General features: G+C 41.3%; 1 protein-coding gene across 2 annotated transcripts in view; it reads left to right on the forward strand.

Annotated features, from left to right (window-relative positions):
- The first annotated feature begins 751 nt into the window (after positions 1 to 751).
- The window catches only part of PITPNC1 (phosphatidylinositol transfer protein cytoplasmic 1), a 395,894-nt gene continuing 380,733 nt past the window's right edge, over positions 752 to 15,912 (forward strand). Inside the window, exon 1 of one of the 2 annotated variants that reach the window (XM_044004819.1) lies at positions 752 to 3,231. In XM_044004819.1, coding sequence (XP_043860754.1) covers positions 3,184 to 3,231 — 48 coding nt within the window. In that variant the 5' untranslated portion in view covers positions 752 to 3,183. The remainder of the gene's footprint in view (positions 3,232 to 15,912) is intronic. The other variant, XM_044004820.1, reaches the window with a different exon arrangement.

A 15,912-nucleotide genomic window follows, 5' to 3' on the forward strand; every position in this document is an offset into this window, starting at 1 on the left:
CAAGAATAGGATGGCTTCCTGATGATGAAGTTTTTTTTTTGTTTTTTTTTAGTGAGGCAATTGGGGTTAAGTGACTTGCCTAGGGTCACACAGCTAGTAAGTGTTAAGTGTCTGAAGCTGGATTTGAACTCAGGTCCTCCTGACTCCAGGGCTGGTGCTCTATCCACTGCGCCACGTAGCTGCCCCTATTGATTCCCTATAGTTAATTATTCATTAATCATGGTTAAACACACTATATAGGAGTCATCTATATTATGGCATATACAGTTGGGATGTTTGTATTATTTTAAGTGACTTAATACCTTTCTAATTAAAATTCATATTTTGTGTTTCATTCTACACAGGGGATGTCAGTGGAAAACTCAGGCGGTCCATCCAGTAACTTTTCAAAAAAACAAGCTTTCAAATACCAGACAAATGAAAAACAGATTTCGGCAGCTACATGCTGCTTCCTGAGTAACTGAAGAATGTGCCTCTTGTGGTTAAAATAAGGGATCTATTTAATATGGATGAAATACCAACACTCCAGGCATTTTCATTGACATTTCACTGTGACTTTTTGAACTTAGAAGGCCGACATGAAAACCTATTTTGGTTGTTCTGCAAAGCATGTAGTCTGATTGCTAAAGTGTGGAAAAATAGGTACAATTCCTTCCCTCCTAGCTGTTAGGTCTCAGGATTTGCAATGCAATTTATTATTCTAAAATTTTATTTATATATTACTTTATTTGCCAATATGTCTCTCCTCTCCACCTAGAGAGCCATCTCTTTAATAATTAAAAGGAAGGGGGAAAATAACATTTCTTGAAAGTTAACACAGCAATCCAATCTGGCAGTATATTCAGTGTTCCACATTCATAATTCACCCCTTCTACAAAGAAAGATACATCCTCATAATTTTTCTTTGGGGGCAAAGGCTGCCTGTCCCAATGACAATTTTGATTTTTGTTGTTTTTCTTCCCGTTTACATGGTTGTAGACATCGCATATAGTTTTCCTGGTTCTGTTCGCTTCACTTAATATCCGTTTATATCTTCTCAGTCTTCCCTCTATTTTTCAGATTCATCGTTCCTCTGTGCGCATAATATTCCATTGCATTCAGGAATCCACAATCTGTTCAGACGTTTTTTCCAGTCAATGAGATTTTTCACTTTATTTCCAAGTTGTTACTAGGAAGAGGCAGCTAGGTGGCGTAGCAGAGCTTGGAGTCAAGAAGGCATCCATTCAAATCCTACCTCTGGCAATAATAGTTTTGTAACTGTAACCAAGTCATTTAATGCTTCAACCTCAGTTTCCTCATCTGTAAATGGATTCAATAACCTACCTTCCAGTTCTAAATCTATGATAAATAGAAAAGTACTCGCAACACAATTAATTAATGTTTATTTCCCAAGTTATCCATTCCATTTTTTTTCTCTTTCCAAACAATTTTCCTTACTGTGGTGAGAATGACCTTGCTAAAGCAGGGTTCAAACCATACCATTTCCAGTTCAGGAACCTCGTTATCTCCTCAATTGTCTCAAAGGAGATGAGGCAGGTAAAGTATTTTATTCAAACTTTAAAGTGTTACATAAATGCTAGCACAAATGGAGGCCAAGCTCTTTGGCATTCAAAGCCTTCCATTAATCCGAACCCAATTTTCACATCTAACCTCTCTCCAGGACCTACTCTATGCTAGTCTCTTTCCTTCCCTTAATTTGTCACCATTCCATTGAAAGGATTAGTTTAGCAAACCACATTCCTGTTTGGAGCAGTGAAAATGTTAGTTCTGGGAACTGGGAAGAGATGAGAATTCTACCTCAGAATATTATATCCTCCAGGAGCTTTCCCAAAGTAGATCTACAACAAAATCAGAGTTTTCGGAATCATTCACCTTGGGCCCAGCCATGTGATCCAATGGGGGAAGAGCCGGGAAAGACTCAAGAATAATGTCGTCCTCCCCAGACCCCCCACCTCCCCACCTCCCAGCTGAGCTCTTCAGCTCTGGGGCAGCTCCGCTTCAGGTCGCTGGCAGCAGCCTCCGAGTGACAAGCTGTTTGGTTTTAATCCTCCACATTCTTTGCTGTACCATAACCCCTTTGGCCGGATGGGGCTATCCTCCCCGCTGCTGCTGATGTCAGACACACGCTCGCTCTCCCACTTAGCCGGGGCAGGAGTATACTGCAGGCTGCAGCGGGGACTCTCCAGCCCAAGTCCAGGTGGATACAAACTCCCAGGCACGCACCGATCCCCGGAAAGGGAGAAGGGGGGAGGGGGAGGCGTGGAAAAAAAAAAAAAGGGCAGCTCCTTCCCGCCCTCCCCTTCTCCAGAAACCGAGGCTGGGGGAACCTAGAAGCAAAGCAATGCTGAACAGGGATTGTTCCTCCTTTCTACCCCAACATTAGCTAAACCGGGAGTTGCCTGGGGCGGGGGGTGGGGTGGGGGGAACTGGAAATCTTGTTTACCGCCGGAGGAGGAAAATATATCAAGCCTTTGTCTGGTGAAGTCTGCATCTCTCTTCTCTCCTCAGCTGCAATGGGCTCCTGGTGACATTAACATTTGGAAAGACTGGGAAAAAGGGGTGGGGGGCGGGAGGCGGTGGATTGGTGGATTTCGTTTTTGGAGGGGAAGGGGGGGAGCTTTGTGCATTAATTTAAATTAGAAAATTTTGTGTTTCCTTCCCCCTCCTCCCCCGGTGTCGGGCAGGTCTTGATCTCAATCGCCCCCTTTTAAAGCCCGGGTTGCTAATCCCGAGCTATTTCGAGCGGGTCTCCCTCCCTTTGTGATTTTGGCCACATCGCGTTGTGAGGGAGGGGGGGGATCTCTTAGAAGGGGGAAAAAAGGGAGGGGGAAACCCACGAACCCAAACCTTGACATGCTCTCAGCGAGAGGAGGAAGGAAGCAGAAGCAGCAGCAATAGCAGCAGCAGCAGCAAGCAGCGGCAGCAGCCCAGCAGCAGCAGCTCCGAACGGTCGGGAGGTGTTGTTTTCTGCTCGGGGCAGCGCTTGGGTGTCTGTATGCTGGCACTCGATCTCGCCCGTGTTTGAGAAAGCTGGTTTACTTGGGGGGCTGCCCCACCCCCCCACTGCCCGCCTCTGGGGGCCTGCCTCGTCTAGGAGAGGGTGCAGATAGAACTCGAACTCGCCCGCCTGGCCGTCCCTTCTGAGGTTCGCTGCTCTGCACCAACCCCCGGGACAGCAGGAATATGCTCTTGAAGGAGTACCGGATATGCATGCCGCTGACCGTGGACGAGGTAAGTGCAACTGCCGGGGGAGAGGGGGGATGGGGCCATGTTGGGGTCCCGATTTCATCTACACACCCCCCTTTCTCCTCTTGTCCTAAAATTCTGCAGCTCCTTCAATCTTTCCTATATAGTGTATTCCACATTGTCCACCGTGGTCGCTCTCAGGAAGGCCGTGACCATTGCAAAAAATAAAAGATAGAAGGGGGAAAAAAGCGAGTAAGGAAATCCTGTTTAAACACCACCCCAGAAAAGGAGGGGGGGGCAAGTTTGAAGTGGAAGAGAAAGGAATTCTGCTGTTTTCACTTGTCACCGTAAGGGTGTGTCGGGAGGGAAGGTCTGAGGCGCTTCCTTGCTCAAAAAAGGTCTTACGTAGGTGATGACTTGGGTGGAGGGGAAGGGGGGCAGAAATACACTTGGACTTATAGAGTATTGGAAGGGCTCCCCCACCCCCGGCCTCCAAAGTGCAGACAGGCACCCCCTCTATCTTTAATTAAAAACCAAAACAAAAAACGAAAACTAAAAACAAGCACCGCACCCCCCTCAGTCCATCCCAAAACAAAAACAAGATACTACCACTACTCAAGTTCACAGCTCCAGGCTCCTAGAAATCTGAACCGTAAGGGCGCACTAGGCAGCCTCTTCTCTTCATTCCCTCTTTAAAATGAGAGCAGTCTCACACCCTTCAGGTGCTCCCGGACGTGCCCCAGTGGGGGAGCCCTTTCTCTTCTCTCCCTGTTCCCCGGTGGTTAGGAGAGGCTGACTGGCACTCCTTACACTCATTCAGCAAAGGAGCAGGAAAACCTTTGGAAGGTTTCTTACCTTCACCTCCAAACCCCCTCCCCCCTTTGCTTCTCTTCTTTCCTTTCCAAAAAATATTGGAAAAAAATTGGGAAACACAGACCGCTTGTGTGTAGCCTCCAGTCACTAAGCCTGGAAATAGTGTTGCAAGGGAAACTTTCCCTCCATTATTGCTTCTGATCTGGAGATTTTGATTCTGTAGGAATTTCAGGTGGTTTCAGGGGGTCCAGCTGGGCCACAGGATGGCGCCCCCAGTACACAGCTTTTCTTTCTGGCTGCAGTATCTTTTTGCACCTTCCCCTCTTGGGTCCTGCTGCAGTCTTGTGGTAGTGGAGGTTCTCATTCTGGCCCCTACACCCTTTAAAAAATAACAACCAAAAAACACCAAACAACCAACCAAACCTCTCTTTATTCAGAAAATGATGGGCGGCTGCACTGAGTGTCTGGAGCATCCATACAGACCCTTGTCTTCCTTTCTTTCCTTACTCCTTTCTGTCTTTTGATCATTTCATAACCTGTTAGCTGTCAGGGGACAGGGAACCGGGGAAACTTAAATAGTACCACTTTTATAAGTTGTTAGCTGCTTTAGAAAGTTTTGGAGAAGTGCAAGTTTAAACTAGCAATTTGAACAGTTTTTCTAATGTGAATGGATTCCCAAGCATTCATTCATTCAATTCAACAAATATTGATTGTGTATCTTCTAGTACAAATCACCTTGTAGGGCCCTGGATAAGAAAGAGAGGCTCATGCGGTTTACAGAAAGACTATTTGACTACCAGTCAGGAATCCAGGCTCTCTGTCACTAATTAGTCTTGTCACTGTTGGCAAGCCACTTTATCTTTATGGGCCTCAGTTTCCTTATCTGTCAAGCAAGGGAAGTGGGATTTAGAATGATATCCAAGGTTCCTTTCAGGTCTGATATTTCTTGTCTAGATGTCCACAAATAACTATAGTATATAGAGTCATAGTTAACCTCAGAGGGTGGGTTGACTTTGGTGGGGGTCCTCAAGGAAGTTTTATGGGAGGAGGTAGCATATATGCCTTGAAGAATAGCTGAGGATTTTGATGGGCAGTGAGTGCATTCAAGAAAGAGGGAAATCCATTAGAAAAGTCTTGTAAGCATGAAGGTAACAAAGTTTTTTTAAGGAACAGTGAGTAGGTCAGTGATTGATAAATACTTGTTTGAATTAGTGAATGGAGTTTGAATAGGGGAGAAGTGGGAGAAAAAAGAGTGGATTTTCTCCCCCCCCCTCCCACTATCCCACCATGACTAATTGAGTTGATTGAAGTTATACCACTTCTAGAAAACTAGTTAATTATCTGATTTGTGGTGAACCTGTGTATTCAAGGGGAAGGGTTTGATATCTTTAATATTACATGGAATAGTATGAATAGTGCAGAAAATTTCTATAGTTATGTCTGTGTGTGTCAACCAAAAAACAATTATATATGAACCGGACAAGGTTTAAAAATTTTTTTAAAGATAATAACTTGGCAGGTTCAAAGATGAATCCAGAGTGCTTCATAAAATTTCTTTCACCTTTTGCTATGCTGAAATAAATGCCCAGGGCCATTTTGGGGATTTAAGCAGTTATTTTATATAGGTGGAGGCCTTTTACATGTTAATTAGCAAGCTGAAAGGAACCCCTCCTTTAATGATGTATAATTAATTTGACCTAAATAAAAAATGATTCACCGTTTGTAAGAGGTTAGATTTTAAAGTAGCTGGCTTCTTTTGTCTTTCTGAGATTTAAGGGTGATTTAGAATTCCAGATGTTCCAAGCTGCAAAAGGATCCAGAGAATATATTGTTCAATCCTTCATTTTACTTAGGAGAGCTGGTACTTAGGGATGAAATTTATGGAAGGTCACCTGACTATTCTGTGGCAGGCTACTAGAATTTAGGTCTTTTACAACTACTGCCAATTGTTTGTTTCATCCCTGGTGTAGTAGTGGAGAAGTTAGGGATATAAGTGGATACAATACTGGACCAGAAACCAGGAAGACTAGAGTTCAAACCCAGCCTCAGACACTAAAACTAGTTGTATGCCCCGGGGCAAGTCACTTAATCTGCCTACCTCAGTTACCCCATTTGTAAAATAGGCATAATAATACCACTTAGCTCGAAGGGTTGTTGTAAGGATCAAATATTAATTTGGAAAGCTCTTTGCAAATCTTAAAGTGCTATATAAATGTTAGATATATTTAGAAATGTGGTTTGTGCTTTCTTGAAGGGAAGATATTTACACAGGTGTGTTGTAGACCCCTTTGGAATGCAAACTGATTTCTACTTCAGCTCTTGATTTGACTTGTTCTAAATGTATTTGCCCTAAACTCCTATTTAACCAACAGTTGGGAATGGTGCCCATATTTTCTGAACCAAACAGACTTTTTTTTGGTGCTATTGATATTGAATGTATTAGAGGTGATATTCTTAAGGAAGAAGAAAAATTCAGAGGTCCTGACCTCTGCTAGATCAGTGGACCTTTGAATTATTAACAGAATTAATTTTGATGCCTACTATTTCTCTAGCCCCATTTTTTCACAGTAAGTGCTTGATACTTCCAGGAACAAAGCCTGGCTGGGTTGCTAGAGAAAAGGAAGGGAGGGAGTCTAGGTCATATTTTTATTTCTGTTTTTTGAATATAATTAAATCCTCTTAGCATCTTCACCCCTGACAAGAATGTAGATACTTATGGTCTTTGTATAGGATTGTCCTTAGTGGGCTGGTACTTGTCAGAAAGGGAGAATTCTCCTTTAGTTGATTTGATGATCTCTGAGATGATAACATTTAGAGATCATGAAGGTCTAATTTCCAGATAAGAAAACTGACCCAAAGAATATGTGACTTGCCCAAAGTCATGCAGTTAATTAGTGGCAAAGTGGGTCATGGAATCCAGATCTCCTTGCTAAGTTTTTATTTTATTCCTGAAGTGGCTACATCTATCTCCCTGAAAAAATCAAGACTGTTTTAATACTCCCAGATAAACACATCCTTTTTTTTTTGCCTCCTTATCTTTTAAACTACATTTGTTTTTTAAGTCTTGGTAAACATTAATTTGTGTTCTCAGGAGCCTTTAGGGAAATGATATACTAAGAGTAAAGATGGAAACTTTTCCTCAAAACCGCTCCATATACTTTTTTTTTTTTCTGGCAGGAGGCCTGTGCAATTTACATAGGCTAGCTTGGGCTTTCAGAGACACTTAGCTTACTGAGAATTCTGACAACAGATTTGAAGTCAGGGGTGTTACTATTCTCTATATGGGGTCAGATCACTCAAATGTCATAATATAATAATAGCATTTATATAGTACTTTAGGGTTTGCAAAGCTCATTACAAATATTGCCTCATTTGATCCTCACAACAGCTCTAGGAAGGAGGCACTGTTATTACCCCTATTTTACAGATAGAGAAACTGAGACAAACAGTGGTCAAGTGACATGTCATGAGTCACACAGTTGTTTAAATATCAGAGGTCACATTTGAACTCAGGTGTTTTTGACTGCAGGTCTGTTTACTTCTCTATCCACGTGGGCCACCTAACTGGAGAAAGCTAGTGCTAGTGTAGCTCTCTCTCAGAATTTATGTTTATTTATTTTTGTGGGGCAATGAGGGTTAAGTGACTTGCCCAGGGTCACACAGCTAAGTGTCAATTATCTGAGTTTAGATTTGAATTCAGGTCCTCCTAAATCCAGGGCTGGTGCTTTATCCACTGTGCCACTTAGTTGCCCACATCTCTCTTAGAATTTTCACTCATGGTTTGGGCTGTCTCATAGTGAGTTGTTATCTCAGGCTCTTGTGGTATCCCTGTGGGTCTATACTTCTAAAACTGGAAGTTTTACAGTATAGTGCATGAGTCTCCACTGGCATGTTTCCCATTAACAATCAGCTAGTAGACACAATTAGCTCTTAGCAAAGGCGTTTACTGAGAAGATATAGTAAAAAAAAAGTACCTACAAAACATTCTGCCCCAGAAAGCTGGAGTGCACTTAGGTTTTCATTAAATTCATCCTTTAATAAAAATTAGGCATAAGTTGATAAATGAAGGAAAGAGTAATTTTAGTTTGGTTTTCGAATTCAGGGGTTTTTGTTGTTGTTGTTGTTTTTTCAATAGGGCAATGAGGGTTAAGTGATTTGCCCAAGGTCACACAGCTAGTAAGTCCAAAACTTCTGAGGTAGGATTTGACCTCAGGTCCTCCTGACTCCAGGGCCAGTGCTCTATCCACTGTGCCACCTAGCTGTCCCCCGTCCCCCAATTCGGTTTTATTTGTAAAATGTAATACCACTGAATTTCTTTCTTTCTTTTTTTTTTTTTTTTGCACAGGGCAATGAGGGTTAAGTGACTTGCTCAGGGTCACACAGCTAGTACGTGTCAAGTGTCTCAGGTTAGATTTGAACTCAGGTCCTCCTGAATCCAGGGCCAGTGCTTTATCCACTGTGCCACCTAGCTGCCTTTAATACCACTGAATTTAAAGGTGGTTGCCAGCCGTATTCAGTCATGACCTCATTTGGGATTTTCTTGACAAAAATACTGGAGTAGCTTGTCATTTCCTTCTCCAGCTCATTTTTTTTTTTTTTGGCAGGGCAATGAGGGTTAAGTGACTTGCCCAGGGTCACACACCTAGTAAGTGTCAAGTAGTGTTTGAGGTTGGATTTGAACTCAGGTTTTCCTGAATCCAGGGCCAGTGAGTTATCCACTGCACCACCTAGCTGCCCCCTCTCCAGCTCAGTTTACAGATGAGGAAACTGAGGCAAGCAGGATTATAAGTGACTTGTCCAGGGTCAAACAGCTAGTAAGAGTCTGAGACTGGGTTTGAACCCAGGAAGATGTCTTTCTGATTCCCACCCAATCCACCTAGTTGCCTGAATATAAAGGACAGAAGCTTAATTTAATTTGACAAATGTTTGCTAAACATCTACTATTTGCTCAGCAAATATTTTACTGGGCAGGCAGTTGCTGCCTTTGGGAAGCATTTTTTCTTAATTAGGGGGATATCATTTCTAAAATCCCACTGGTTACAGGAATCCTTTCATGATCCCTCTTAATTCTAATGCCTTTCATGTATTAATTATTTCCAATTTTTCCTTCATATAGCTTTTCTGTAAATAGTTCTTTGCATGCCTTGTACCATTAGATTGTAAGTTCCTTGAGAGTAGGATCTGTCTTTTATCTTTCTTTGTGTCCTCAGCATTTAGCCTGGCACATAGTAGGTGCTTTATAAATGTTTATTGACTATTATGCTACTACACACAATTTTAATTAAACCTTTTAAATTATGATTTTAACAAATATCAACATTTCCAGATACAAAAAACAGAAAAAGATTATATAAGTGTGAAACTATGAGTCTATTATGCACAGCTGATTTTTACAAGTATAAATTTAATTTAGCATAATTGCCCTGCTTGCCTTTATCTTCCTCAGAATTTCATTCTGCTCTCTTTAGTGTATTTTTAAAACATTTCACCAATGCTCTTTTCTCTATTTGTTTTTAACATTATTATCACTATCATTACCCTGCCCCTATTCTCTCTACCCTCCCTTGTAACAAATACAGGCAAAACTCATTGCTCTTTGCAGATGTTGCACTATTTATTTATTTATTTGGTGAGGCAGTTGGGGTTAAGTGATTTGCTCAGGGTCATACAGCTAGTAAGTGTTAAGTGTCTGAGGCCGAATTTGAATTCAGGTCTTCCTGAATCTAGGGCTGGTGCTTTATTCACTGCGCCACCTAGCTGCCCCAGATATTGCATTTTTTACAAATTGAAGATTTGTGGCAACCCTCCCTCAAGCAAATTTATAGGTGCCATTTTCCCAACAGCACGTGCTCACATCTGTGACATTTTAGTAATTCTCAACAATATTTCAAACATTTTCATTATTATTAAATCTATTATGGTATTCTGTGATCAATGATCTTTGGTCTTACTATTGTAACTGTTTGGGGATGCTGCAAACCACACCCTTACAAGATGGTGAACCCAAGTTCACTTGGGTGTGTTCTGACTGTTTTACCCACTGAGTGTTCCCCTGTCTCTTTCCCCCTCATTGGGCCTCCCTATTCCTTGAGACACAACAATATTGAAATTAGGCTAATTAATAACCTTACAATGGTCTTTAAGTGTTCAAGTGAAAGGAAGAGTCAATCCAGGTGGCAAACTTCATTGTTGTTTTATTTTAAGAAATTACCACAGCCACCCCAGCCTTCAGCCACCACCACCCTGATCAGGCAACAGCCATCAACATTGAGGCAAGACCCTCTACCATCAAAAGATTTTAACTTGCTGAAGGCTCAGATGATGTTTAGCATTTTTAACAATAAAGTATTTTAAAATTAAGGTGTATATTTGGTTTCTAGTACTATTACACACTTAATAGTCTGCAGTACAGTGTGAATATAACTTTTTTATGCGCTGAGAAATTCCTGCGACTTGGCTTTATTGTGTTTGTTTTTTGTTTTTTTTGTTTTTTTTTTTTTGCAGGGCAATGGGGGTTAAGTGACTTGCCCAGGGTCACACAGCTAGTAAGTGTCAAGTGTCTGAGGCTGGATTTGAACTCAGGTACTCCTGAATCCAGGGCCGGTGCTTTATCCACTGAGCCACCTAGCCGCCCCCCTATTGTGATTTTTTATTTATTGTGGTGGTCTGGGACCAAACACAATTATCTCTGAGGTATGCCTGTATAATCAAGCAAAACAAATTCATACATTATCCGTGTCTGAATAAGTATATCTCATTTTGCACCTTTAATCCAGATAGGAAGGATGCTTCATTATCAGGCTTTTGGAATCCTCATTGGTCATTGTATTCCTGATAGTCCTTAAGTCTTTCACAGCAGTTCTACTTTTCTGTGTGGTAGTCATAATATAAATTGTTCTGGTTCTGCTCACTTCACTTGTCATCAGAACATACAAAGCTTCCCAGTATTCTTTGAATCAGTCCCTTTTGCCAATTTCTTTTTTTTTTTTTTTTGGTGGGGCAGTGAGGGTTAAGTTAAGCCCAAGGTCACACAGCTAGTAAGTGTCAAGTGTCTGAGACCACATTTGAACTCAGGTCCTCCTGAATCCAGGACCAGTGCTTTATCCACTGTGCCACCTACCTGTCTCCCTTTTGCCATTTCTTATGTCATTACTATTCTATTACATTCAAATGCCATAATTTTTTTCACCCATTCCTCCGCTGATAGGCACCTCCTTAATTTCCAGTACTTTGCTACAACAGGGCCCTCCCTGATAGGCTGTCTTTAACTTCTTTGGAGAAACTACCACTAATGGTCTTATGGAACCACTTTTGGATATAGTTCCAAATTGCTTTTCAGAACCGTACCAAATCATAAGTCCACCAACAGCACATTAGGGTGTCTTTCCAGCCTCTCAAATAGTTGTTATTTTTCATTTTTGTCATGTTTGGCAATCTGATGGGTATGGGATGGGTGGGACCTCCGAGGTATCTTAGTTGCAGTTTTTTGGGTATTAGTTATTTGGAACTTTTTTATATCATTATATCTAGATTGCTTTTCTTCTTTTGAATACTTCCTGATCTTAACCTTTGACCATTTGTCTACTAGGCAATGGCTCTAGTTCTTATATATTTGTATCAATTCCCTATATTGCTCAACCAATCAGTCAATTGATAAAACTTTTTGTTTTTTTGTGGGGCAATGGGGGTTAAGTGACTTTCCCAGGGTCACACAACTAGTAAGTGTCAAGTGTCTGAGGCCGGATTTGAACTCAGGAACTCCTGAATCCAGGGCCGGTGGTTTATCCACTGCACCACCTAGCTGCCCCGATAAAATATTTATTAAGCATCTGTTATGTGCCAGGCATTGTGCTAAGCAATGGGAATACAAAAAGAGGCAAAAGACAATCCTTGACCTCAAGGAACTTATATATCTTATATACCTGACCTTTATTAGAGAAATTTGCTGCAAAATTTTTTTTTCTCATTGTAATTCCCACCTCAGATGAATGTAATCATAGAGTGCCTAGAATGTGAACACAAGGTGTAAAGTAGGTATTAAGGAATTTTCCTACAATCACACAACAAGGTCTTCATCAACTGGAGAAATAGATAGGGTATTGACCATCATACAGACAAAGGAAAGCGATATCACACAGGAAACATCATACAATTGGTTGAGACAATCACACCCCTGGGGTCTTTAAAATTCTGCCCTCTAAAAATATTAAGTCCCATCCTTTAAAGCAGTTTGAAAGAACCAATCATAAGAGTTTCATTTTGGGAGTTGGAGGCAGTTTGGGAGACCTGGGAGACCTAAACTAGGGGTGGAAAAGGATGGGAAGAGAGGATTTCCTGCCCTATCCCCTTTTCCCTTCTTCCTCCCCCACACCTGTTACACACCTCTGCTGGCTATGGTAGCAGAGCTACTGGGGTAGCAGGAGGTAGTTCACCCAGAAGAGAATAGAGACGCACACCCGAGGACAGATACAGATGTGGAGATACAGTCACCCAAGGGTGGATGAAGCTACAGGCAGCATTACCCCTCATGGTAGAGAGCCCACTGCCTGTCTGTGGACTCAAGGAACACTTCAAAGCCTTGGAGCCCAGCACTGCAGCCCACCTGGTAGAGAGATATAGCTAGAGGGGATTCCAAAGGGTGTTATCAAGAGGGAAAGGGCTAAGATTTGGGAGTCTCCCTTTGCCACATGTGTAGCCTCATTTCAGGCCCCATTTCTTAGAGCTTGCATCGGCTTTTGACTCCTTTGGTATGTCCTCTGAAACCTTAACAGGTTTCTTGCTGACTTCCTGTGTCAGTCATGCACTAGCTGGAGGTGTTTTACTGGTGTTTCTCTTTGGTTTTTAAAATATTATTGTTCTGGAGCAGCTAGGTGGTGCAGTGGATAGGGCACCGGCCCTGGAGTCAGGAGTACCTGAGTTCAAATCTGGCCTCAGACACTTAACACTTACTAGCTGTGTGACCCTGGGCAAGTCACTTAACCCCAATTGCCTCACTAAAAAAAATATATGTGTGTGTGTGTGTGTGTGTTTATAAAATTCTATCTGGTGACCTTTTCAGTCTAGTAGATCTAGATGTCATAGTAGATAGAGTGCTTGACTTGGAATCTGGAAGACTTGAGTTTGAATGCTCCTTGAGACACTAGCTGGGTAAACCTTGGCAAGTCACGTCAACTTGTTTGCCTCAGTTTCCTCATCTGTAAAATGGGAATGATAACAATAGCACCTACCTCACAGGATTGTTGTGAGAATTCCAATGAGATAATACATGTTAAAGTAGCATGCAAATTTTATTTGTCATTTAGTCATTTTAGTTGTCCAACTCTTGAGGTTTTCTTGACAAAGATAATAGAATGGTCTGCCATTTTCTTCTCCAGCTCATTTTATAGATGAGGAAACTGAAGCAGTCAGGGTTAAGTGACTTGCCCAGGGTCACACAGCTACTAAGTGTCTGATGCTGAATTTGAACTCAGGTTTTTCTGACTCCAAGCTCTATCCACTGCACCACCTAGTTGCCACTTAAAGAGCTCTATAAATGCTAGGTATCATTATTATGATTGAGGTTCCTGGGAGGGCTGGGCTTCTGGATTACCTTTTGCTTTCCCTTAATAACCAGAAGTTCTCAATAGTTTTTATGCTCATTGTCAATTCTGTCAATTCTGTGGACAACAGACTAGATTCCTAACGTGGCTAGTTCTCTCTCAAATGCATGATTTTGGTAATGAAGAATCATAAGAATGAAAGGATATTTGAGTTGGAAGGAAATTTTAAATTATAGTATAAACATCTCATTTTAGAGTTAAAGAAACTGAGGCTCAGAGGATTGACTTTTATGTGATCATACAGAGAGCTATGGCTAAGACCATTGATGAATTGGTAGAAATATGCCCACCCTTAGTAAAAAAACAAAACAAAACAAAACTAGAAATGCAGGCTTTATTGACAGTTACTAGCGTCATCTTTTGTATATGAAGGATAGTACAATTTACCCTCATGACTTGATTGTGAATATGTCATGTTAGATACTTCATCCTTTTAAAAAAAGGCATCTTCTTAATAAAACATTAATTAAAGGTAGATAACAATTAATTTCTGTTTTTTCTATTTTTCCTCACAAAGCCATTTTGCAAGCTCCTAGGGCTCTGAGGAATCAATTTACAAACTATTTTTGGATTGTGCTTGTATCACTTAAATCCATAAAAAAGGAGAATATCCATTTTGGAATGAATTTCTCCTCATGGTTGTAGGAAATTCTGTTCTAAATCAGCTTTGAAAAATCTAGCATATTAATGGCCCTGAGCCTAGTTATGCTTGGCCAGACAGCATGTGTGTATGTGTATCTGGTGATGGGGGCTCTTTGCCTGTTTTTATAGCTTAAAAAATGTGCTTAGTGACAGGACCTAAAGGCTTTTTCAACTGGGGAGTGAATACCATTTTCCTTGAGTGGAAAAGTACATCCAGGTTCACTGCTTTCAATGCCTGAGTGAGGTCAGAGGTGGCCTTGTCTGACCCATGTGGGCTTGTCCTCATTTTCAGTTTCTGGACGAAGTTTTATGTATTTTCCAACTGATTTGAGAAATTGACTCGAACGTTGGCTGAGGTTTGGGCAAAGCCAACCCAAAGGCCTAGGCTGTCAATATATAACTGATGAACATCAGGCACTCAGGACTGGTTTTTCCCAACTTGACAACTTGAGTCAGTTTGGAAAGTAAAAAAATAAAAGCAAAAAACGTCCCCCAAATCTTTAATATCAGAGCTTCCCAATAGCTTTTCTCTACATTCCTGTTGAAGACCACAAACCATGCAGCAATCTCAGTGGGTAATTTTTGTGAGTTGCCTGGGAAGGTGAAGCCTGATGTGTATTGCAAATATGAAAATTGGAAAAATGTCAGTTGATTGGAAAAAGTGACTTTTAGCTTCATTTATTTTACTGTTTTGCATAATCTAACCCATCTTCCAGGTTCCATCCTGAAATTTCTTTCTGTATACTGTTTACCCATAGTAAGTTCATCTTTTCTAATTATTTCAATTATCACCTATCTCTGATCTATATTTCTACCAGTAACATCTCCCCCGAGTTCCAGTTCTATATTTTTCACTGCTTGCTGTTTCTATTTGAGTGCCTAACCAGTGCTTCCAAATCAACTTTTCTAAAACTGAACTCATCTTCATATCTTAACCCCTCCACTCTTTTTTTTTTTTTTTTTGGTGAGGCAATTGGGGTTAAGTGACTTGCCCAGAGTCACACAGCTAGTAAGTGTTAAGTGTCTGAGTCTGGATTTGAACTCAGGTCCTCCTGAATCCAAGGCCAGTGCTTTATCCACTGCACCATCTAGCTGCCCCCCCTCCACTCTTAGAACCTCACTTAAGTTCAGTTCTAAGATGTCAGAAGTATCTGTGGGAGGGGGTCTGAATTTGGCCTGTTTTCTAATCTGGGAAATGAGAATGATAATATTTATAGTGACTATTTTGTAGGGTAGTTGAGGCTCAAATGAGATAATGTATGCAAAGTGCTTTGTTGTTCATTCATTTCAGTGATATCCAACTCTTCATGACAACATTAGGGGTTTTCTTGGCAAATATACTGGAATGGTTTGCCATTTCCTTCTCCAGCTCATTTTATAGATGAGGAAACTGAGGCAAACAGAGTTAAGTGACTTGCCCAGGGTGACACAGCTAGTAAGAGTCTGAGACAGGATTTGAACCCAGAAAGATGAGTTTTCCTGACTCTGGGCCTGGCACTTTATCCATAGGGCCACTTAACTCCCTCTTAAATATCAGATATAGTTGTTATTTTCATCTTGATTATTGTAGGCAACCGATATATGGTCTTCATGCCTCCAATTTCCCCTTTCCCCATCTGTCTTTCATACTGCTACCTATCTTCCTAATGCACTATTATGACCATGCCTTGCC

Source organism: Dromiciops gliroides, chromosome 4, assembly GCF_019393635.1.
Source record: "Dromiciops gliroides isolate mDroGli1 chromosome 4, mDroGli1.pri, whole genome shotgun sequence".
NCBI lineage: Eukaryota > Metazoa > Chordata > Mammalia > Microbiotheria > Microbiotheriidae > Dromiciops > Dromiciops gliroides.